The sequence below is a fragment of the Ailuropoda melanoleuca genome, chromosome 10 (assembly GCF_002007445.2).
Source record: "Ailuropoda melanoleuca isolate Jingjing chromosome 10, ASM200744v2, whole genome shotgun sequence".
Taxonomy (NCBI): Eukaryota; Metazoa; Chordata; class Mammalia; order Carnivora; family Ursidae; genus Ailuropoda; species Ailuropoda melanoleuca.
The window spans coordinates 41,439,037-41,461,823 of NC_048227.1; the positions used below are offsets into that span (position 1 = coordinate 41,439,037).

General features: G+C 44.3%; 1 protein-coding gene across 8 annotated transcripts in view; it reads left to right on the forward strand.

Annotated features, from left to right (window-relative positions):
* Positions 1-22,787, forward strand: part of ANKRD6 (ankyrin repeat domain 6) — a 179,070-nt gene that overhangs the window by 132,596 nt on the left and 23,687 nt on the right. For 7 of the 8 annotated variants that reach the window (XM_011229215.3, XM_034670818.1, XM_034670817.1 and 4 more), the window contains exons 3-5: positions 12,622-12,720; positions 19,310-19,408; positions 21,223-21,321. In XM_011229215.3, the coding sequence (XP_011227517.1) occupies positions 12,622-12,720; positions 19,310-19,408; positions 21,223-21,321 (297 nt within the window). The remainder of the gene's footprint in view (positions 1-12,621; positions 12,721-19,309; positions 19,409-21,222; positions 21,322-22,787) is intronic. The other variant, XM_034670816.1, reaches the window with a different exon arrangement.

The window sequence follows — 22,787 nt, forward strand, 5'->3', positions numbered from 1 at the left end:
ACTGTCTTTGTATGCAGATGACATGATTGTTTACATGGAAAATACTAGGCATCAACAGAAAACTAAAACTAGTAAGAGAGTTTAGCAAACTTGCAGCACAGAAGATCAACACACAAAAATCAATTGCATTGCTGTATACTAACTGTGAACATGTGGAAATGGAAATTAAAAAGAATACTCTTTATAGTCACTTTAGAGGGAATTAAATACTTAGGTATATATTTAACAAAACATGTACAGGATCTGAAAAGTTATAAAAGGCTGGTGAAAGGAATCAAAGGAGACCTAAATAGAGATGCATACCAGGTTCACAGAAGGCTCACATAGTAAAGATAACAATTCTCTCCAAATTTATCTATAGTTTGAATGTAGTTTCTATTAAAATTCCAGCAAAGTTTTTTTGCACACATACACAGCTAGATTCTAAAATAGATGTGGAGAGGCATAGACCCTAGAATAGCTTTAAGAAAGTATATTGGGAGGAATTACTGTATTTGATATTAAGGCTGAAAATTCTGCTACATTAATTGAGAGAGTGTGGTATTAGTGGAAGGATAGACACAGAGNTTACTGTACTTGATATTAAGGCTGAAAATTCTGCTACATTAATTGAGAGAGTGTGGTATTAGTGGAAGGATAGACACAGAGATCAATAGAACACAATTAAGAAATAGACCCACACAAATACGTTCAACTGATTTTTCACAAAGGCACAAAAGCCATTCAGTAGAGGAACCCTCCACAAATGATATTGGAGCAACTGGACGTCCATAGTTTTAGAAAATGAACTGAATACTGTATGCAGAAATTAACCCCAAATGGATCATGACCTTAAGTGTAAAATAATAAAACTTTTAGAAAAAAATCAGAAGAGAAAATTTTCAGGATCTAGGGCCAGGCAAAGAGTTCTTAGACTTCACACCTAAAACATGATACATGAAAGGAAAACTTGATAAAGTGGATCTCATTACATTTAAAAATTTTTGCTGTGTGAACAACTGTGTTAAGAAGATGAAAAGGCAACCAACAGTCTGGGAGAAAATATTTGCAAACCACATATTTGACAAAGGACTTGTATTTAGAATGTATAAAAAACTATTACAATTCAACAGTAAAATAATGGACAATCCTATTAGAAAATGGGCAAAAGTGGGAGCACCTGGGTGGCTCAGTCAGTTGGGCATCTTCCTTCAGTTTGGGCCATGATCCCAGGGTCCTGGGATTGTGTCCCGTGTTGGGCTCCTTGCTCAGCGGGGAGCCTGCTTCTCCCTCTGCCTGCAGCTCCCCCTGCTTGTGCTCTCTCTCTCGCTCTCTATGTCAAATAAATAAAATCTTTAGAAGAAAGAAAAGAAAATGGGCAAAAGACATGAAGAGACATTTCACTCAAGAGAATATACAGCTGGCAAATAAGCAAATGTAAAGATGTTAAATATTTTCTTGTCTAATTGCTGTGGCTTAGGAGTTCCAGTATTATGCTGAATAAAAGTGGTGAGAGTGGACATCCTTGTCTTGTTCCTGATCTTAGGAGAGAAGCTCTCAGTTTTTCACCATTAAGTATGATGTTAGGTGTGGGTTTGTCATATATGGCCTTTATTATGTTGTGGTTTTTTCCCTCTAAGCCTACGTTGTTGAGGGTTTTTATCATGAATGGATGCTGTCCTTTGTCAAATGCTTTTTCTGCATCTGTTGAAATGATCATATGGTTTTTATTCTTTTTCTTGTTGATATCGTGTATTTCATGATTGATGTGTGAATACAGCTTGATTTTTTAAAAATAAGCAAAGGACTTGAATAGATGTTTCTCCAAAGAAGATCTTTAGATGGTTAATAAGCACTTGACAAGATGTTTAATAGCACTTGTCATTACGGAAATGTCCATCAAAATCATGTAATGCTTCACACTCATAAGAGTTGCTATTATCAAACAAAGCAAACTAAGTGTTTTAAGAACTTGGAGAAATTAGAACACTTACACGTTGCTGGTGGGAATGTAAAATGGTGCAGCTACTCTGAAAAATGGTATGGTCGTTCCTCAAAAAGTTAAACATAGGATTAGCATAAATTTGGCAATTCCACTTCTAGGTATACACCCAAAAGAAGTGATGGGCTCCTGGGTGGCTCAGTCGGTTGAGCGGCTGCCTTCAGCTCAAGTCATGATCCCAGGGTCCTGGGATCAAGCCCCACGTCAGGCTCCCTGCTCAGCGGACAGCCTGCTTCTCCCTCTACCTCTGCAGCTCCCCCTGCTTGTGCTCTCTCTCTCTCTCTGTCAAATAAATAAATGGCAATAAAATCTTTAAAAAAAAAAAAAGGTGAAAGCAAGGATTTGAAGAGATGTTTGTATACCCATATTGGAAGCAACCCATATGTCCATCAACAGATTAAAGGATAACAAAATGTGTATTCATGAAATGGAATATTATTCAGCCTTAAAAAAGGAATTAAATTCTGATACATGCTACAATATGGATGAACCTTGAAGCCATGCTAAGTGAAATAAGCCAGATGCAAAAGGACAAATTTTATATGATTTCACTTGTATGAAGTACTTAGAATAGGCAAGTTCATAGAGACAGAAAATAGTATAGAGGTTAGCAGGGGCTGGGAGGAGGTGTGGGGATGAGAATTATTGTTTAAGGGATACAGTTTGTTGGAATAATGAAAACATTTGGAATTATTTATTTATTTAATTTGTTAATTTGTAAAAAATTTTTTAAGTGGGCTCCATGTCCAGTGTGGAGCCCCACATGGGGCTTGAACTCATGACGCTGAGATCAAGACCTGAGCTGAGATCAAGAGCCAGATGCTTAACTGACTGAACCACCTAGGTGCCCACAAAACTTGGAATTTGATAGTGGTGATGGTTGTACGGAATGTGACTATGTGTAATGCTACTGAGTGTACACCTAAAGTGGCTAAAATGGTAGATTTTATGTATAGTTTACCACAGTGAAAAAAATCAGCAACAAATTGACCCAAGAAGAAGCAGAAAACTTAAATAGTTTAATTACCATAGAAGAAATTAGAAACATGATTAAAGGTGTACCTTTAAAAAAGGACTAGGGCCAAGTGGTTAGCCCTGTTCCGTATTTTAGTAACAACAAAAAATTAGTTCCATTGTTATTTAAACTATTGTAAAGCATAGAGCAAAATGGAAAGCTAGATTTGGTTTATGAAACCAGCACAACCTGAATAGAAAAACCAGGTGAATATAAATGAGAGAGAGAGAAAGATATAGTATAAGAAGTATAGATCAGTCTCATTTATGAATATAGATATAAAAATTCTTAATAACATGACTTAGGGGAAGGATACAGCATTTATCAAAAGAATAATACTGTGTGATCACATGGAATTTGATCCAGGAATGCATGGATGGTTCCATAGTTAAAGGAGAAAACCACATGATTATATTACTAGTTGCTGAAAAGGCAGTGATTTTTTTTTTCCAAGTTACTCATGTTTTACTTGCATTAGTGTTTATAGATAAAATTGGAGTAAAGTTTTCTTGTGACCTTTTTTTAATGTGATGCTGGTCACCATACAGTATATCATTAGTTTTTGATGTAGTGTTCCATGATTCACCATTTGCATGTAACACCCAGTGCTCATTGCAACACGTAAAAAGGCAGTGATTTGTAGTAAAAAACAGAAAATACAAGAGGACAATTCTTACCTCTTGACCATAGCTCATCATGCATTGAACCACCATGATTTGCTCTGTCAGTGCACCGACTGATTGAAAATGTTGTCTGGGGCGCCTGGGTGGCACCGCGGTTAAGCGTCTGCCTTCGGCTCAGGGCGTGATCCCGGCGTTCTGGGATCGAGCCCCACGTCAGGCTCCTCTGCTAGGAGCCTGCTTCTTCCTCTCCCACTCCCCCTGCTTGTGTTCCCTCTCTCGCTGGCTGTCTCTAATAAATAATAAAATCTTTAAAAAAAAAAGAAAAAGAAAAAAGAAAATGTTGTCTAAGCAGCTACCTGTGGAGGAATATGGGGGCCATTAAGTGATGCTTTATCACTTAGGGACAGATGTACTACAGCAACTGATGGAATCCTTAACAGCCAATGAAATTGCTTGAAATATTTTGGTTCTTCTTGCTGGTGCACTTTTCTAGAAGCAAGCCCAAACCTGGCAATTATTGGATCACTTTAAAAGGAACTATCTTATTAAGTCATTATATTTAATACTTGATTCCATAACAATATACATTTCAAATCATCTTGCCAAATTATTTATAATTATCAGGCCATCCCCAAAGTAAGACTTAGAGAAGCATTATGAAGCTTTTTGGCATAGGAAATTGATCATTTGAAAAGGGAGAATTATGTTACAGGACAATTCCTGTACCCTGCCCTTCGGTGATTGGACTGTTGATCCTCAGCACAAGAATTTTACTCTGCCCCCATTACATTTTGTCTTATGAAAATTAGCCTGTTCTTCCAATCTGAGATTTTCTTGGAATCCTGATTTTTGTCATCCAAGGAATTTAGTCTCTCACTGCCTTTTGTCACCTGTAGTCTCATGAGGATGTGATAAGTTACTCATCCAAGTAGATAGGTAGACAAAATACTTTCCCAACGAGGAAAGAGCTCTGAAGGCTTTTTATTTACTTGTTTTTTTCTTTATTTATTTATTTTAGAGGGGGTGAGGGGCAGAAGGAGAGATAAAATCTTAAGCAGGCTTCACTCTGGGCATGGGGCTCAGTCTCATTACCCTGAGATCATAACCTGAGTCAAAATCAAGAGTTGGACGGTTAACCGACTGAGCCACCCAGGCGCCCCTCTGAAGGCTTTTTAAACTATCAACTTTTTTTAAATAAAAAGTTTTATTATCTCAGTCTCCTTTGATCCATGGCATTTTCTTTGCCCGTTTTCTTCTGAATGCCTTCATAACTTTGTTTTCATTGAATCATAAGCCTTTGAGAAGGACTGAATTTTTCAGCCCAAATCTACACCATTCCATGCAGTTCAGATTTGGGGAATACGTGTCTGAGAAGAGAACTCTGGGGGCACCTAAGAAAGATGGTGGGGGTTTTCCTTTCTTTTTTTTTTTTTTTTAAGTGTCATTTATTTATTCGAGAGAGAGCAAACAAGAGAGCATGAGCAAGAGGCAGAAGTAGGCTCCCCACTGATCAGGGAGCCCAACATGGGGCTTGATCCCAGGACCCTGAGATCATGACCTGAGCTGAAGGCAGATGCTTAACTGACTGAGCCACCCAGGCACCCCTGGTGGGGGTTTTCTACAATTTAAAATCTAAATGAGGGTCCAAGTGGCCAGAATTTTAGTTCTATTTAGTTCTGCCAGAAATTAGATTTGTGATCTTACAAAGTCATAGAACCTCTGTTAGCTTTACTATACTCATCCAAATTAAACTCTCAAAGACACTTATCAATCTGAACATTATATTGTTTCTAAAATATGTCACTCTTATTTTCCCAGCATTACATCTTCCTTGCTTCTTTCCTTAATGCCACAGATAACATAGACAGCCGTTTCTTGCCTCAGTAAAGATTGCATGACCCTGATCTATTTCATGATGTCCTGAAGAAAGGAAGTAATGTCATTTTGAAATTATCACATTAGTCTAAACTGCATTTTCCCCTCTAAACGGTTTCCCTTCATGTGGGTAACGTCTGTGCAACTGCCCACCTTGTAGCAACCTCCAGTTAAGATGGTTTGATTGTTTTATTTCTTTGAGCTACTGAGTCCCAGTTCCTTCATCCTTGCCTAGCCTTTTTATTCCTTTGAGTTCTGCACCAGGTCTCTGTGTGACTTTGGTCATAGAATGGGTAAGCACAGCATCCTTTCTTCTCACTTTTTTTTATTGAAATATAATTGACATATAACATAATATTAGTTACAGGTAAACAACATAATGTTCAATATTTGTATATATTGCCTTCTCACTTTTCAGGCCTGCTCTGTTAGACTAGGCAGCTGCCAGAGGGTCAGGGCTCATCACTCATGGGGCAGGTATTGTCAGTCTGAAAGGCCTGCTCTTTACTGAGGAAGATCTGGGATACCTGAGCACGAGAGAAGAGCCAGGACCCAATGCCTGGATCCTGGCTAGAGTAATGAGTGACTAGGCTCATGGCCCCAGAAGGAGTCTTTCCAGGCTTCTGTCCATTGTGGTTCTCAAATGGTCCCTGGTCCCCTTCCCTGGGGCTCAGCCCTTCCTTAGGCGGTCTCTCAGTAAACACTCCCCTCTGCCCAGGATTGTGTGCCTGGGATTGTCAGGTGAGAAGGGTTAGCACCATATCTGAACACCTGCTGGGAACAAAACACCTCCACTTCCTTTCAAGGTGTGTTTCAAGCTCATTACCTTTGGCTGGTCTCCTTTCATCCCCACTGGTAGGAGATCTTTATCTGAACAGGAATCCTCCTCCTGGAATGCTCCCCGACACAGCCCAGCCCCTCCAGCTGGGGGTTGGCCTCTTCAGAATGAGCAGCAGTGATCCCTTCATTTGGCCCACCCTTTATGGTCACCTGTGAATGTCATTTACGGGTCGCCTGCTGGAACAGGACTGCTGTTCCCATGCAGCAGTTCTGCTGGAAGTTGGGACCCACTGGGCTGACCTGCCAGAACAAAGTAGCACCCTAGACCAGAGCCCCAGAGTCCTTGACACCGGGGCCCCTTTTTTGTGGCTATTGCCTGGCAGCATCTCAAGGCCCTTTGCTGTTTAGTTCCCCAGATGTGGACGGGTGCTGAGTCTCTGGCTCACCCTGGTTAGACCAAGGGAAATGTGCGTTCTCTGCAGGGTCCTATGTCTCCTCACTCCTACTGGTCTCAGCTGGCCTCTCCTGATACCAGGCAGGTTGGAGCAACTGGCACCTTTAAAGGGTCCAAGGCAGGGGTTTATAACCTCTGGCTGCACATTAAAACCACCTGGAACTTAAAAACAACACACTCACATTCATATCATCCCAAGCCTAGGCTGGTAGAATACAATCCTCTGGGGGTAAATTTTGGGTTTGTTTTTATTTTAAGATTTCAAGTGATTCTAATGTGCAGACGGCGTAAAACCAGTGGTTTACATCAGTGACTCAAAATGTCATCCCCTACTAGCAGCATCTGCCTCTTCTGGGAACTTGTTAGAAATGCAGATTCTTAGTCTTTACCCCAGACCTACAGAATCAGAAACTCTGTAAGGGGCCCAGATACATCTTTCTTCTAACAAGCCCTCCAGGAGATTCTGCAGCCCAATAAAGTTTGAGAACCACTGGCTTAAGGTACAATATTAATATAAAAAGCAAGAGAGTTATATGTGACCTAATGATATAACTATGTGAAAGCGTCAGTAGAAAAGATTCACTGAAAAATATTGGATAAAAGTGATAATAGTTTTGGGGTACCTGGGTGGCTCAGTCAGTTAAGCATCTGTCTCTTGGTTGTGGCTCAGGTCATGATCTCAGGGTCATGAAAATGAACCCTTCGTTGGGCTCCCTGCTCAGTACAGAGTGTGCTTGGGATTCTTTCCGTCTTCCCCTCCCTCCCCCTCTGCTCCTCCCCTCCCTTCCCCTCCGTGTTTGTGAGCTCTCGCACTCTCTCTCTCTCATAAATAAAATAAATGTTAATAGTTGTAAAAAATGGTAACGGTTGTCCTGGGTGGTAGAATTACAGATTTTTGATTTTCCAAATTTTTAGGAATGTCATTATATTGTCACATACTCTTTTAAGAAACGGGAACTCTGGGTTGTGGTGGTGCAGTGTTTTAGTGCTTTGTACTGACAGGTGGGGTTGAGAGCATCACAAAGAATGTAGCTAGAGGAATGACTCTTGCTTGGACAGGCCCGACAGGGCAGGTTTCACCCGAGGCTCTGTAGCTTTCCTGGAGAGAATTATCCTGGCCCCTCTCCCTCTCGTCCTGTGGCTCTCGGCCTGGGTCACTCACTAGGATCACCTGCTCAGGGTGCGTAACAACAGATGCATGGGCCCCACCGCGGACAGCTGAGTCAGAAGCACTGGTGGAGGGGCTCAGGCATCAGTACAGGGGGAGAGACAAACAGACCAGCGGGCCCAAGTGATTCAATGGACAGTGAGAATAGAAAACCTCTGTCCTTGTCCTTGAGATTCTAAGGAAACCAGGTTATTTCCAGAGGTCATCATCTGGGATTCTTGGGAGCTTCCTAGCAGTGAGAAATGGAACCCGTCTGCCAGGAGAGCGCTTCAACGCCCACCACCCCCCCCAGCAAGTGGACAGCAGGTAGAATGGTGGGTCAGAACATGGGGGCCAGAGTCAGATGGCTTAGTGGTGAATCCAGGCTCTAATCACTTGCTTTATGCCACAGAAAAAGTGACAGGGTCCCTCCATGCCTCAGTTTGTCATCTGTAAAATGGAAATTCCTCATCTTAATAATAGTGCCTACCTCATAGGATTATGGGGAGGATTGAATGAGCTAATACATGTAAAATTCTTAAGATATCACGTAGTAAATATCCCATAAATGTTAGCTGCTGCTGTTTCTTCCTTTTGTCCTTACTATTAGTGGTCTGCCTGAGCCCTCCAGAGCCCGGGTTGAGTTGAGTTGAATTGAGCTGGTCACTGAACTGGGGGAGGTCCCAGGACAAATGGATGCTTCAAAAATTTCTTCCTCTTATCATTCATAGTTCACAGTCTTTTCTCCTTTTCCCATTTCTTCCATTGGCCAGTCCTAAGGGCATGAATATGAAAGCAGTTGCATCCTGGAGTCTAAGTCATTCAGAGACTCCTCTAAGGGTCAGTTATTATTTGTCCCCTCACACTTAGGGGGATTGCAGCCTTCTCCATTTGTCAGGCGTGACCTTGGGGTGTCCCTGCGTGCTGGATGGGAGCAGTGACTTTTCTGATTGGCTCTACTTTTGTTGCTTTTCACAATAGAATGTTCTGGAAAACCAAATACATTTCTGCTTCTTTCTTGCTCTCCACCTTTGGTGGGTGGTGTGTGTGTGTGTGTGTAAGGGAGTTGGTCCCATGTTAGGAAACCCCAGGGGAAAGGAATGGGACAGCTTCAGGCTCAGTGGGAAACCGATTACGACTGCCTTTGCTGCTGCTATACTTTTACCTGGTGCCAGAAAAGGAGCCAGACATGTGAGGGGGACACTGACCCTCCTCAGAGAAGTACCCATGTCACCATTGCATCTGCTTCAATACTTAGGCAGCCCCTAGACGTCTGCACTTCCTCTGAGGGGCTGGGACATCCCCAAATCTGGAGTCCACAGCCACCCCCAGGCTCTCCATTTCTCTGAGGTCAAGCCTGGAATTAGAATTTGCTCTGTGTCCCTGGTAGCCTCAGTCTGCCTTGGTTGAGGAACACTGGCTCCTCTTTGATGTGGCCCCAGTCCACTCCAGAGTCAACTTGCTTCATCATTCATGGAAGGCACAGTCTTGCCCTCAGGCAGATCATGGCCTAGTTGGAAGGAAAAGCCAGAGCCTAGGGTGACACTCAAAACAGAATGTGGTGGTTTCCTAAGGAAGCTGAGGTGCTGTGGGAATGGAGAAAATGAGTCTCAGAATGCTTCTTGGGGAATCAGAGAAGGCATAGTTTGGAGCAGGGCCTTCCCTGGAAGAATGCCCACCGAGCAGAGATGCAGAAACTGGAAACCATGGGCTGTATTTCAAAAGAGAAGTGGACAAGTGGATCAAAACTGGCTGGCAGGAAGGGCGCCTGGGTAATTCAGTCAGTTAATTATCCAACTCTGGATTTCAGCTCAGGTCATCATTTCAGGGCAATGAGATTGAGCCCTACATCAGGCTCTGTGCTGAGTGTGGAGCCTGCTTAAATTCTCTTTCTCCCTCTCCCTCTGCCCCCCCCTTAAAAAAAAGGACTGGCCAGTAGGAAGCTTGACCCTTCAGCTGGAGCCCATCTGGCTATCCAAGTGATCTGATTGCCAACACTTCACCCAGGTCTGTTTGCCATTGAAAATATCCCACTGGTCTTTGCTAAGGCAAAGGTGCAGGGGTGTCAAGGAGGAGAGGGAACAGTTGGGGTGTCTTCAGGGGTAAGGGCTGCGGACAGCCGGAGGGAAGGAAAACCCATCTTAGATGGTGGATATTACCTCTTTTTTCCTATTTCAAACTTTTATGGGGTGGATAGTGGCGGCTATTCCTCTTTTATAGGCGAGAAAATGGGTTTAGGAGAGTGTCGTGCACAGAGTCACACGGTGTTATTAGTCGGAGCTGGGATTAGAACTGGGCTTGTCATGGTCCAGGGCCTCCAGCCTGTCCTTTCACCACAGAGGGGATTTCCTGCTGACTTTGGATTAGGAAGGTGCCTCCAGTCTGGGCCCATCTTGTCAGTAATTTATAGTTTCTAACACGCCCTCCCGGATGTGACCTGGTTTGAACCACACAGCAGCATTTCCTTCTGCCTTCTGATTATTTGTGTTCACTTGGGCAAAGCCTTTTGCCTCCTTGGGCCTCCACTTCCAACCAGACATATCTGGTGGCTGACGAGGATGTTCCTTGGGCTCCCCTGACCTGACACCCGGAGACTCCTTGTCCTTTGTCCTCTTTTCCAGGCTCTCTCCAGCGACTTCTCCCCATCAGGGTTTATATTTTCCAGTTGCTCAGAAGCACTTGAGTCCCACCATCCCGTCAGCCTCCCTCACAGTGAACACATCTGTCTCCTTGAAAACATGACAAACTTCCCGGTGTTTCATAAGGCCTTGGGAACTTGGCGAAGGTCATTATCTGATGTCCTCAACAAGGACACGTGATGACAGATGGAGCCTGGGACGAGGCCCAGTGAGTGGAACCCACTTGTTTTGCTCCATCTGATCGGCTGTGGACCTTTCCTTGAAAGAATCAAGGTTAAGCAGTGTGCACTGAGACAGCTGCTAGCCAAGGAAGGTCACTCCATCTCCTCTCAGACATTACCTTTTTATGAAGGCTTTTTATAGCCCACTTTCTTGGGAGTAACTTTTTTCTTAATTAAGAATTCTAATTTTAAAGTGAGCTCTGACCTCTTTCTTTACAGAATCATTCTAGTGCTTTGATTGCATTTCATGAGTAGAAATTAAGATCCTTTATTGTCTGCTCTGTTTTCCTCCACGGCTAGTTACCCATGGCAAACTGACACTTTATGGAGATCGTAAATGGGTGTATCCTGCTAGAATATCAATAAAGCTCTTTGGAAAGTTTTTATCGAGATGCTAGAAGGTCGTAAGAGACTATCATCCCCTTATTAAGAGACCCATATGAGATGCGCAGGGTGTGTTCCAACGTGGGTAGGAGCCGTGGCTAAATGGTTTTTGAAGCAGGAGGTAGAACTTCACAGCAAACTTGAGGGAGAAAGCAAACGTTCCTTCACAATTTGAGGAATTTGTAGTTTGGCAAGGCCAGTTCTCTGGATAGAAGCTGATTTACACTGAAGAGAGTTATTCTGGGTGTTTACCCACCCCCCCCCGGTCATACCTCAGGAGACTGCGTACTAGTTAGGGCTGTTGAAGGACGGTCATCTCTGTGACCCAACAACAGGGCTACGAAGCCTCCTCAGGTGCACAGGGAGATGTGCACACAAATGTGTTCTGCAAACCACTGAAAAGAACCCGGATGCCCGTCAGTAGAGAATGGGTGAATAATGAATAAATGGACCAGAACTATGTGTGACAATATGAGAAAAAAATCTAAAAAATAGAACCTTGGACAAAAAAATGCCAAATGATAGAAAGTTTAATACTATTTACATAAGGTCCTAAAATAAGCAAAACAATGTTTAGTTATTATTTATGGCAATAAACACGTAGTAAAATACAATAAATGGCAAGAGAATGAAGAATAGCAAATTTAAGAATTGTTACCCCTGGAGCTGGAGGGAAATGACATGTGGGAGGGTTCACAAGCAACGTCTGTGGTTTCTTAAAGTGATTGGTAGGTATGTACATTTAAAATAGTCATATTTTTAACGGCTAAATATGTTATAATCTTAAAATTTGTTTTAAAAAAGGGAGAGCAAAAAAAAGATAAATAAATAAGTAAATAAGGGAGAAGCTATTCAAAACAGTTTGGCCAGTAGTTTCAATTTTTAATAATTACTAACGAGATTTTTCTGGGGCTGATTAGCTTGACATCTTACTGTTCTCCCATCTTTTGCCCCATCCAATTTATTGTGACCACTTCATCATGCTTGAGTATTAGCCCCAGGGGGAAAATAAGAGAAAACACGAAATGTCTCATATTCCTACTTGTTTGTTGAATAGGGAGTAGAAATTATTCACTGAAGGAAATCTTCACATTTTTAGCATATTTTATTCATTTATCAAACTTGAATTCTGGGTAAATATATAAAGATCTCCTGCCAAACTGAAGGGGAAGGGGGCTGCCACTGTATAAACCTTGCTCTAGGCCCCCACCCCCTCCAGAGCAGTGTTCTTTTTTTTTTTTTTTTTTAAGATTTATTTTTTCATTGAGAGGGGGAGAGAGAGAGAGCATGAGCAGGGGGAGGGGCAGAATGAAAGGGAGAGAATCTCAAGCAGACTCCATACTGAGTGCAGAGTCTGACGCTTGGCCCAGTCCTGCTACCCTGAGATCATGCTCTGAGCTGACACCAAGAGTCAGGAGCTCCAACTGACAGCCACCCAGGCGCCCCCAGGGCAGTGGTTTTGATGTCCTATTCTGAAATCAGTGTTTGCTTTGCATTAACAGCATGGCCGGACCCCCCTTCATCTTGCTGCCAATAAGGGCCATCTTTCTGTGGTCCAGATCTTGCTGAAGGCTGGCTGTGACCTCGATGTCCAGGATGATGTGAGTAGAGCCCCATTCTACTGGGATGGGTTGATAAGGGAGCTTGTCTGCGTAAAAATCCACAGTACCGTGTATAACCCGCTATGGGGTGGGAGGGTAGAAGATGCATTCCTAGCACTTTTTAGCTTCATCTTGGACCCTATGGTGGGAAGAACTTCCTCTTGAAGACCTGGGATCCATTCTAGGTAGCAAGCTAGAGTCTGCAAGGGTGGGATGGTTTTCCCATCATGGTTCATGTCCTATCTCATATCATCCAAGTGTAGAGCCTCAAAGGGCATCTTGCCTATGTCCTGTCTCCGTGTGAAGGAGCACACCATGGACACGCACACACACGTGTATGTGCGCGCTCATACCCGAGTGAGTATGGGCAAGGCCTGTTGGAAATGTGTCATTGACCAAGCTTACCATTAGAAAAAAAGTAGGGCTTAAAAACTTAATTTTTTTCCTCTTCTCACCTTGATTTCTCTTAGTGTACATTTAGTTAAAGAGGACCTGTTCAAAAGAATAACTGATATCATAGAATCCAAGAAAAAGGAGGCCTCCTGAAAGAGTTCCCTCTGGTGCTATGCCTTGATTAAGACTCAGTCTCTGAGTCTCTTCATTCAGATTATCTAGAGAAAGACTCTGATTGGCTCCTTTGGAGTCAAGTATCCATTCCTGAGTCAATCATCAGTGGCTGGGGTGATGTCACATAGCACACAGGGTTGCCTTGGGTCTTTGGGGAAGTAGATTCTCTAAGAGGAGGCTATAGATAAGATTGTGTAAATTGTCCTCCAATGAGCTATTAGGAAAAAGTCCTATGATAATATGATTTGAAGCTGTTTTCTGAAACTGTTTCTAATTTCAACTCTAATTTGTGTGGTGGAACTCTAAGAAATAAGTTTTGTGAGGAACACAAAACCTTACAGAATTTGCACTTATCATAATCTCTTCCCGATTCCCCTTTAATAAGTGTGGTTACAGAGTGTTAATCAAATTTCAGACCCTCAGGTATGCTAGGATGTAGGTTCCCAAAGTGCTTCTAATTTTTTGTAGTCGTCTGTGTAATGTTCTAAAACTGGGCAGACACACAAGTGAGATGGACAGCATTTGTAAAGAAATAACTAAATGTCACTGTTTTATGTACGGGCAGAAGGCTGTCCAGTATCATTCATAAATCTCAGGTTATATTTGGAACCTGTTGGGTCATCAAAAACATTACTTTCAAAAGATGCTGATTTAGCTTTTAGCTGTTGATTTCTTCCTTGGGTCGTAATACTTTTTTCCCCACCCTGTAACCATCATAACATTCCTCATTATATGCCATCTCCTTAGACGACAGGAATGAACAGACAAGGAGAGAGAAGACTCTGACCACAGGAAAGGCGGCACATTGGGTTGCTGGTTCAGACGTGCTGGGATGCATCCCGGTCTTCTCTTTGCATAATTAAAGTCCTCACTGGCCATGCGGCCAAGGCTACCGTGCTCCGTGCTAACCCATTCCCACCTAACTCCTGCCTCAGGCCTTGAGCCCCAAGAATCACTGTGTTCTCATGAAGCAAAAGCCATGCTAACTTCCTAGGAATTCATATCAGGCAAGGTAGGAAGTAAAATGGGAGTTTTCACAAGGTAGCCAAGGGGGAGACCTGTCAGCCAAAGGAAATTCAGAGCTACTTTTAGACAGGAACACTTTCATTTCATTTATTGGAATAATGTATTTTTTTGCATCTTTTCCTTGCCCTGATCAGACAATGTGTACATTGCTTCTCCCTGTTAACTTAAATCAAGACAAAACAAAACAAAAACACAGCAACAAAACAGTGTAAAAACGGTGGGGAAAGGAGAAGGAACAGTGATCTTCACTCGTTCTGAAGCAATGCATTTGCCAGAATATTGTTCATGTCTCTCTTCTACGTATTTATTGTGCCTGTTGGTGATCAGCTGTGAAATTTATGCAAGAATTTGAAGAAGAAAACTATGGGTATTTTTAAAAGAAGCTGGGACATTAATTATTGGAAAAAATCAGTTCGGAAGTTACCTGTCTTGGATGATGGGCGGAAATAGAGAATGTTAATGTTGTGAAGAATTGACTCCTCACTTCATATTCTACAGTTACAGTCCTTATGTCATGGTAAGGACTGAGAATTCGTTGAAGAATGACCTCCAGTGGCCTGGAATGGGATTATTATGAATTTCAGTCTGTGGAAGCCAGTTCTTTAGACTATGCAACTCCAGGAGAAAATTCCCTCTTGCTTCCGGCCAATCCTGTCAACTCACACTGGAGCTCTAATGCCATCTCGGATTGGTCAATGAGCAACCACACGGCCCCCACCTCAGAAATAGTCCAGGACCCCGTGGCCATGATAAAAGCCACGAAGGAAGAAAAAAATAAGAAAAGCCAGAGAAGAAAGGCTAGGAAGAATCCTAGAAGATCAGAGAGAGAAAAAGAGGTCAGCGACTTGCTTTGCACACCTGCGCTGTCCTGGGCTTCCTTGCAGCATGTCCGTCTGGGCCACCTGGGAGGGATTGCTCCTGAAGAGAGACATGTCCCGCCTCAGCAGGACTCAGGTTTCTTCCATGAGCTTAGCTTTGCCACCCGTGTGCATTTTCCTGTTCTTTTTCACCATGTAGGAGACAGAACTAACAGTATTTCACAACAGAGATTTAGACCTCAGAGGTTCCAAACTCCTTAAATTCCGTAAGTGAGAAACACCGAAGTCAGAAAAATTGAGAGCTGGCAGTTCATGCACTTTGCAAACAGGTCAGCCTGTTCCAAACTAAAGTGCCAAACTGCACGGTGGCTGGCTCTCCACGTTTCCAGCTGCAGTGTTTTTCCTTCTGCGTCTCTGTGGTTAATCATTCAACAAATACTTCTTGGGCGCCTGTAGTGCCCCTGGCATCGCGCGGACGCAGTCAGCTAGGGGATGCCATCAAGAGGAAGCTGATGTTTTTTAAGGCCTGCGCTGAGGTTCATTGACTTCACGGGGTGGAAACAGCTTGGAGTTTAGTGCAAAGAGCCTTGACAGTTTGAATTCTGGCCTAACCATGCTACCCCGAATTAGCTGGTTATCCTCGGCTAGGCACTGAGCAGCCCTGAGCCTTAGTTGTTTGTTTGTTTGTTTTTTTAAATCAATAGAATGAGAATTAGGTGCCACTTGGAGTATAGTAGAGGGTTTATTTGCTGAATAAACAAGTATCGAATGCTGTTAAGAGTGTCATACTTTTTGTAGCATTTTTTTTTTCAAAGTTTCAGAATTTCATGGTGTATTTAGATGATACAGAAATAAGGATTATGTCAAAGTTGCTGCCTGGGTCTGCTAACAAGTATGTATTGAGGACACATTTTGTTGTTTTCTGTGTCCTGTTTCAAAGAGGAAATGTTTCCACATTAAGTTTTATAGGAGGAATGTTGATTCCCAGGTAACTGGCCCTGTTTCACTCGAGGGTCTTGGGTCCTCGCTGGGGTTGTGTTCTGGGGAAGAGTAGCCCTTTGCTTATGTGTTTCATGTCTCTCTGAGTGGCCTTCAACTCTCTTCTTGGTAACTTGGAAGTGGCTGGTGTTTATTTATTTATTTTTTATTTTTTTTTTAACTTTTTTTTTTTTTAAAGATTTTATTTATTTATTCAACAGAGAGATAGAGACAGCCAGCGAGAGAGAGAACACAAGCAGGGGGAGTGGGAGAGGAAGAAGCAGGCTCATAGCAGAAGAGCCTGATGTGGGGCTCGATCCCATAACGCTGGGATCACGCCCTGAGCTGAAGGCAGACGCTTAACCGCTGTGCCACTCAGGCGCCCCGTGGCTGGTGTTTATAAGCCAGAGAAAGTGTCTTCCTCAGTCCTCCAGAGCTGTCCAGTCCGGTGTTCACAAAGCTAACGGTGTGTTCAAGGACAGCCACTTACAGTGGGGAAAGGCTGATGTTGGCCTTCTCGGCAGAGTTTATCGACTGATGAGGCCAAGACCCAGACTGGGAGTGAGGTCTCTGAGGGGAGTGAAGACGGAGGGGAAGCAGTGGTCTGGAGACAGGCAGTGCCCCTAAACGGTCTCTGCAAGAGACACCAGTGCCGGTGGCTTAGGACAGTTTTGTTCTCACTGCAACCTCCCCCAGGTCATTAGATCTCCTTGAGTCTTGATAATCCATCTGGAAATTACTTTTAAAGGCTAAACCAAAAGTTACATTTAGCTTCTTTTGTTGAGCTAGAGTTTCACAAAGGAAAGGCCTCTCCAGGGAAGCAAAAACAGAAGATTCATGGTGAGAGCAAGTAATAAATAATAGTGATGTTCTGGCTCCAAACTGCTCGAACTCGTGATGTAGGGGCAGCTTGTGAAACACAATGGAACCTGCAGCAAAGCTTAGGCTAGACTGTGCCCTAACCAGCCGAGGTCTCTCGTGCAATGACTCAGATCGAAGAGTGGCCAACACGACCCAAGAGTTCTGGGCTTTGTGCACAACACAGATCGAATGGTTAAGTTCTGTTCTGTGACAAGGTTGTTCTCATCAGTCCAAGGAGTGCTGATTCGAGGGCCAGCAGCCTGTGGGGATTTTAAAAGGCCCCGTCAGTGTTTACCCCTAGAGAGTGAGCTGCCGTCTCCCCTTCTTGCCGAGACCAGAGCATCATCTTTCCCATCCGGTCATAAATGGTGCATGAGGCCCATTTTGGAAGAACCTATCACCATTCTGATGGGGAAATGGCAGTCTTGGAAGTTCTTAGAGAAATTTTTCAAAGTTCAGACTTGGGCAGTTTCTCATAGGGTGACTTGTTTGGACCTAGTGTTTGTCATCTGGGAACACTTCCTAGGACGTTTGAGATGAATGTGTAATGGCTTGACGCACCTCCTTCACCCGCCCGTCCAGTGGCCGTGTTCTTCTGTGACTGCAGGTGCGCAGAAAGGGTTCTTTTTGAGTGAGGGGTCTCTGAGAAGGTGAACAAGAAGAAAACCAAGTCTAAACCTAGTGTCTAATGGGAATAATGATTTAGGATGCCAAGGGGGAGGGCTCGTGATAGAAATGCTGTGGGCAGCGGATAAATCATAATACTGGAGCGGGATGTGCTGAGCCATCCCCGTGGAGATCCCTTACGTTCTGCACGTGAACAGTGAGAAGAGGTTCTGAGACACAGACAATCCCATTATTGGTGTAGTGTTACAGCTAGACTTCTAATAAATAGCAGTTCTTCCTGTGGCTAAAATTGTATGTGTTAAATATGAAAAATAGGAAACTATTTAAAAGTATAAGGGTGAAAATAAAAATCACTTCCCCTCATGGATTTTTAAAGGGAGGTTTTTAATTTTAAGAAAGTGAATTTGAGTTTTAAATAGCATTAAGTGCTTTTTATTGGATGAAGTGCACATAACATAAAACTTCAGCTCAGTGGCATTAAGTACATTTGCATTGTTGTACAACCGTTAGGACCCTCCATCTCCAGAATTTCTCTTAATGTGCATTGTTGTTTGTTCTAGATTCCAGGGTGTTTAGTGAGACAATTCATAGGTAGCAGTGCATCCCTCTTTAAAAAATCTTCATGTTTTTTGTCCTGTAATCGCCTCTCTGTCCTCTCTTGGGCTAAGTCCTCAGGGTGTGTCCTTTGCCCCTCTGGTGCTCCACCGGAACACTGCATGCAGAACTCTTACCAACCAAATCTCAGAACCAAGGGAAGGGACAGACCTCAGGGAGCATCCACCCCTCCTTTTACAGGTGAAGAAACTGAGGCCCAACGAAGTGACTGGTGTCTCCCAAGACTGTGCAAGACTCGCATCTCCTGTCCCCCTTGCCCTGCACCCCTCCTTCCTACCAGAAGTTTTCCACACTGCTCACCTATCTCCCCATTCCCGTGGACCCCAAGCTAGACTTAATTTGTCTCGACTTGATTTCCTGAGTACATGTCAGAGATGAGATGTGCTCTTAGAGACTTCAGAACTCTCTCTCATCTTGACCATCTTACTCTCTCTCAAATGCAGTTAGGGGAAAGAGTCAAGTTCCCTTTGGTGCCCTGATGGACGGAGAAAGAGAGGTCAGCAATCCTGGCATCTGATCATAAAGAAAGGGGTCAAATACAGCATAAATCAGTGAGGATGCTGTCATGAAATGTAGAAGAGGCTTCATAGACTTAGGCAGTGATAACTTATAGTCTCTGGAGTCCTCAGATGACATGGCAGAAACCTCTACATTGCCCTCAACTCATATAAGTCAATCAACAAATATGTACCCGTCATCAATTGGTGAGCGTTGCTAGCTGACATGGCTGGATAGTGAGTCCTCTGAAAGCAAGCAGGCAACTAGAGAACTCAGTAGGGAGTAAAGATTCCTGGTGTAATTGCACAGCACATATAGTCTAGCTCTCAGACCAATGTGACCATCATCATCTGTGAACACTGCCATTCCTTGGGGTGACAGGTGAGTGCCTGACCCTCACCTGAGGTCAGCCCTGAAGCTGTTCTGTGTTGGGTTTAAGGTTCCTACTGAGTGGGTTTGCGAATGAAAGAGCTCCGCCTGGTGTGGTGGCTGGTCTGTTCTAGTTGAGGACGGATGTCCTTGTGTCAGAGCAGTGCGGTGAGTGCTACAGGGCAGGGCTGGGAGAGCTGACTGCCATTCCTGCCTCCGTTACTCTGCAGGGGGATCAGACCGCCTTGCACCGGGCCACAGTGGTGGGGAACACAGAGGTCATCGCGGCGCTCATCCAGGAGGGCTGTGCTCTGGACCGCCAAGACAAGGTGACGTGGGACGTGTCCGCCTGAGGACCCTCCTTTGGGAAGTTGTGGCTGTTTAATGTTATCATTCCTGAGTCCTGTCACTCATGCTTTAACATGATAAAATCAGCTCAACTTTCTTTTGAAAGAGTATCTAAAATCCCAACAAGTTCTATTTTTTTAAATCCTTCCCCCTGTTCTGTGGCAGCAGTGGGCAACCACATAAATATAAATGGTAAAGAAAAAAAGTCTAGAAATAATGACCTGTGGAGGCCTGGATAGGGGAAGAGATGTGCCCTGGACTTGAATTAAGTGGCTCACTCTCCTTTAAAAAAAAATTAGAATTAATTTTAAATATATTGGAAGAAAAAAAAAAGAGCAAAATCAAGTCTTTAAGAAATCCCAGTGATAGATTTTATACTAATCGTTGCTTTTAAATCGTTAAACAATCTTAAAACAGGGAACTTTGTAATTAAGTGCAGTTCAGCCTGTGTTTACTTTTTTAGACAACTTTTTAATAAAGTGTCCTATATATACAGAAGAATGTGCACATTATAAACATGCAGTTCAGTGAGTTTTCAGTAACAGAGCACATCTTTGTGAGCCCCCGGATCAGGAAGCAGACCATTAGCAGCATGCCAGAAGCCCCCTCACCAGTGTCTCCGTCCAGTCACTTTTCCTCCTGCGTCCTGCTGTGTACAGTCGGTCCCACGGGCCAGCCCACACATTGCCACTCCCATTCCCAGCACCACCCCATGCCCTGGCCTTTGAGACCCTACCTAGCCTTCTCCTTGTGGGTGTCGGTGCCATTGAGCCAGTCTCATGATGTGGATGAAGAAAAGCCAAAGCCAGCTCCTGGATGTGACTGGGCAGTGCGCCTGCCCTGCCCCCGGCCCTGCGCCCTGACCTGGACCAGCACGCACGGTCTCTGCACATCTCCTCTGCATCCTTCTCCGTCCCTGTAACCCCAACCCTCTCAGCCCCACCCCACTCACTTCACTGCACTTCATGTTTCCATTATAGGAAGTTAAGCAAATACCAGCTGTGTGTGTAGTAATTGGTTGGTTTTTATTTAAAAGCCACATATCAAGGACACTTGTTTTTCTTCTTTCCAAGTCACTGTTGTCTCAGTGTCTGCTTATTTGTTTTGGTCCCTGAGACTTTGGATTAAACTGGGTGAGATTAAATTTGGGGGAAGAAACAGAGAGGGGAATCTGCCTACCCAGCTCTTGGGCGCGGCCACTTATGAGGCTGGACTCGTCGCTTGCCTGATCTTCTCAGGTTCTCTCTGGGGCCAGGAGCAGAGCAGAGCAGACCCCAAGGGGTGATGGAGGTGGGGAGGAATGAACATCCTATCATCGTGATGTTGCTTTCTGTTAAACATGACCTGTGGATGAGCCTTCCTCAACCAGGGTTCCCAGAGAGATTTAAGCCCTAATGCCTTAGGCATCTTCTGTACATCATAAAGCTAAAATGGTATTTGCTGGGGCGCCTGGGGGGCTCAGTCGTTTAAGCATCTGACATGATTTTGGCTCGGGTCATGATCTCAGGGTCATGAGGTGGTGTCTGCTTAAGATTCTCTCTTCCCCTCGCCCTCTGCCCCTCCCCCCCAAAAATTTTTAAAAATTAAAAAAATGTGGTACTTGTTATGTACCATTTCTGGGAGAATGGAGAAACTAGCCACCGAAATCATTTTCTGGGCTCTGTGGCTCTGATGGGGAACCCTGTTTGAGAGAGGACCTGTGGTGTGCCCTAGAAATACACCATGATGTATCAATTGTAATGGGATGAGTTAGGTCTTGGGTGACGTGCTTTCTGTCTCCGTATATGTTCCTCAGGACGGGAATACGGCCCTACACGAAGCATCCTGGCATGGTTTTAGCCAGTCAACCAAACTGCTCGTTAAAGCAGGAGCCAACGTGCTTGCCAAGAACAAGGTGAGGCCCAGCAGGTGCTAGAACTCTTCGTTCACAGGTGAGGATGGCTGTCGCCCCTGTGGGAGCCTCCTCACTGAGCAAAGCGAGAGCTCGGGGGAGCAGGGGAAATGAAACAATCTCCATGGTGAGCAAGAGAACCTGCTAGAGTGCTTTGACTTCCTCTGAATTCTGGCTCTCACTGCTTTCCCACTGGTTTATCTGGGTGTGGTTAGGCAAGCAGCTCTGTGCTCATGGAGACGGGGAGAAGCCAGCAGCCCCTCTTCTCCCACATTTTCCTGTTTCCTCTCCGGTCGCTCGTCACATATCATCACCCTCTGTGCTCATTATTAGTGAGTGCGTCTCTGGATAACTTCAGAAGCCTCACAGCACCTTGGCCAGCTTGCCTCGTCCTTCTTCATCCTGCCCCTCCCCTGCCCAAAGCCCTCCCAGTAAAGCTCCTCAGCCTGGCGCTGTCCCGGGCCTCCCTGGAGCGGCCTTAGTCTATGTGTGCAGCGTCTTCCCTGAGCCCTTCCCAGTATGTGCCTCCTGTGCTGTCAGAGTGGGCTCACCGTCCCTCCCGCTGCCTGCTCCTCGTGTCCGCCTATAGACCTCCAACCCGGGCTCCCAGGGCAGTGGCCTCTCCCTCCCCGAAAGCCCATCAGGCTATTTCCTGCAGAGCTCCCTTGGCACTCCACACAGCTTTGTGCTGTCATTCACTGTTAAGTGTTTCTCGTGGTTCCCTCATGGGACACAAGCGTGAGGAAAAGAAGCAAGCCATGCATCATAATATCTCCAGCAATGCCTGCGTCACTGCCTGGCAGACCAGTGGCTGCTTCATTTCTTCACGGTGGTATGGTGTCTGGAACGTGAGTTGTAGGGGGATGCATGCTGTATCTTAGCTCCTGGAACTCTGAGAAGTAAGCAGTGCCCAGTTAATGGATAGGGAAGCCTAAGCTGGGAGCCAGCAGTCTCAACGAAGACACCTGCCTCGTTCGTGACACAGTTAGCTCCATAAATTAGCGTGAGTCCGTCTGCTCCACCACACTGCCACCTATCCTGTATGGGGCCCCAAAAGTATTGTGGAAGCCAAAGGATCTCTCTAGATAGAACAGCAGAGACGATGAGAAGCAAAGGTAGGTGCTCTCCCAGAAAAGGACTTCTACATTCTGCACCAGCCACATCCTCTGGGGAGCCTCTAAAACGCTCCTCCCCTCTGCCCCCACCTTTACTGAGGTACAGCTGACAAATAAAACTGTAAAGTATTTAAAATGTACAGAGTGATGACTTGAGCTATGTATATGTTGTGAAGGGATCGCCCCATGGGGTTAATTAACACTCTCATCAGCTCACATGTTTACACTTTCTAAACCATTTTTGATGTCAACATTTCAGTTCTATCCTTTGTATACAGTTTATCAACTATAGTCACCATGTTGTATGTTAGATGTTACTCATAACTGAAAGTTTATACCCTTTTACCAGCCTCT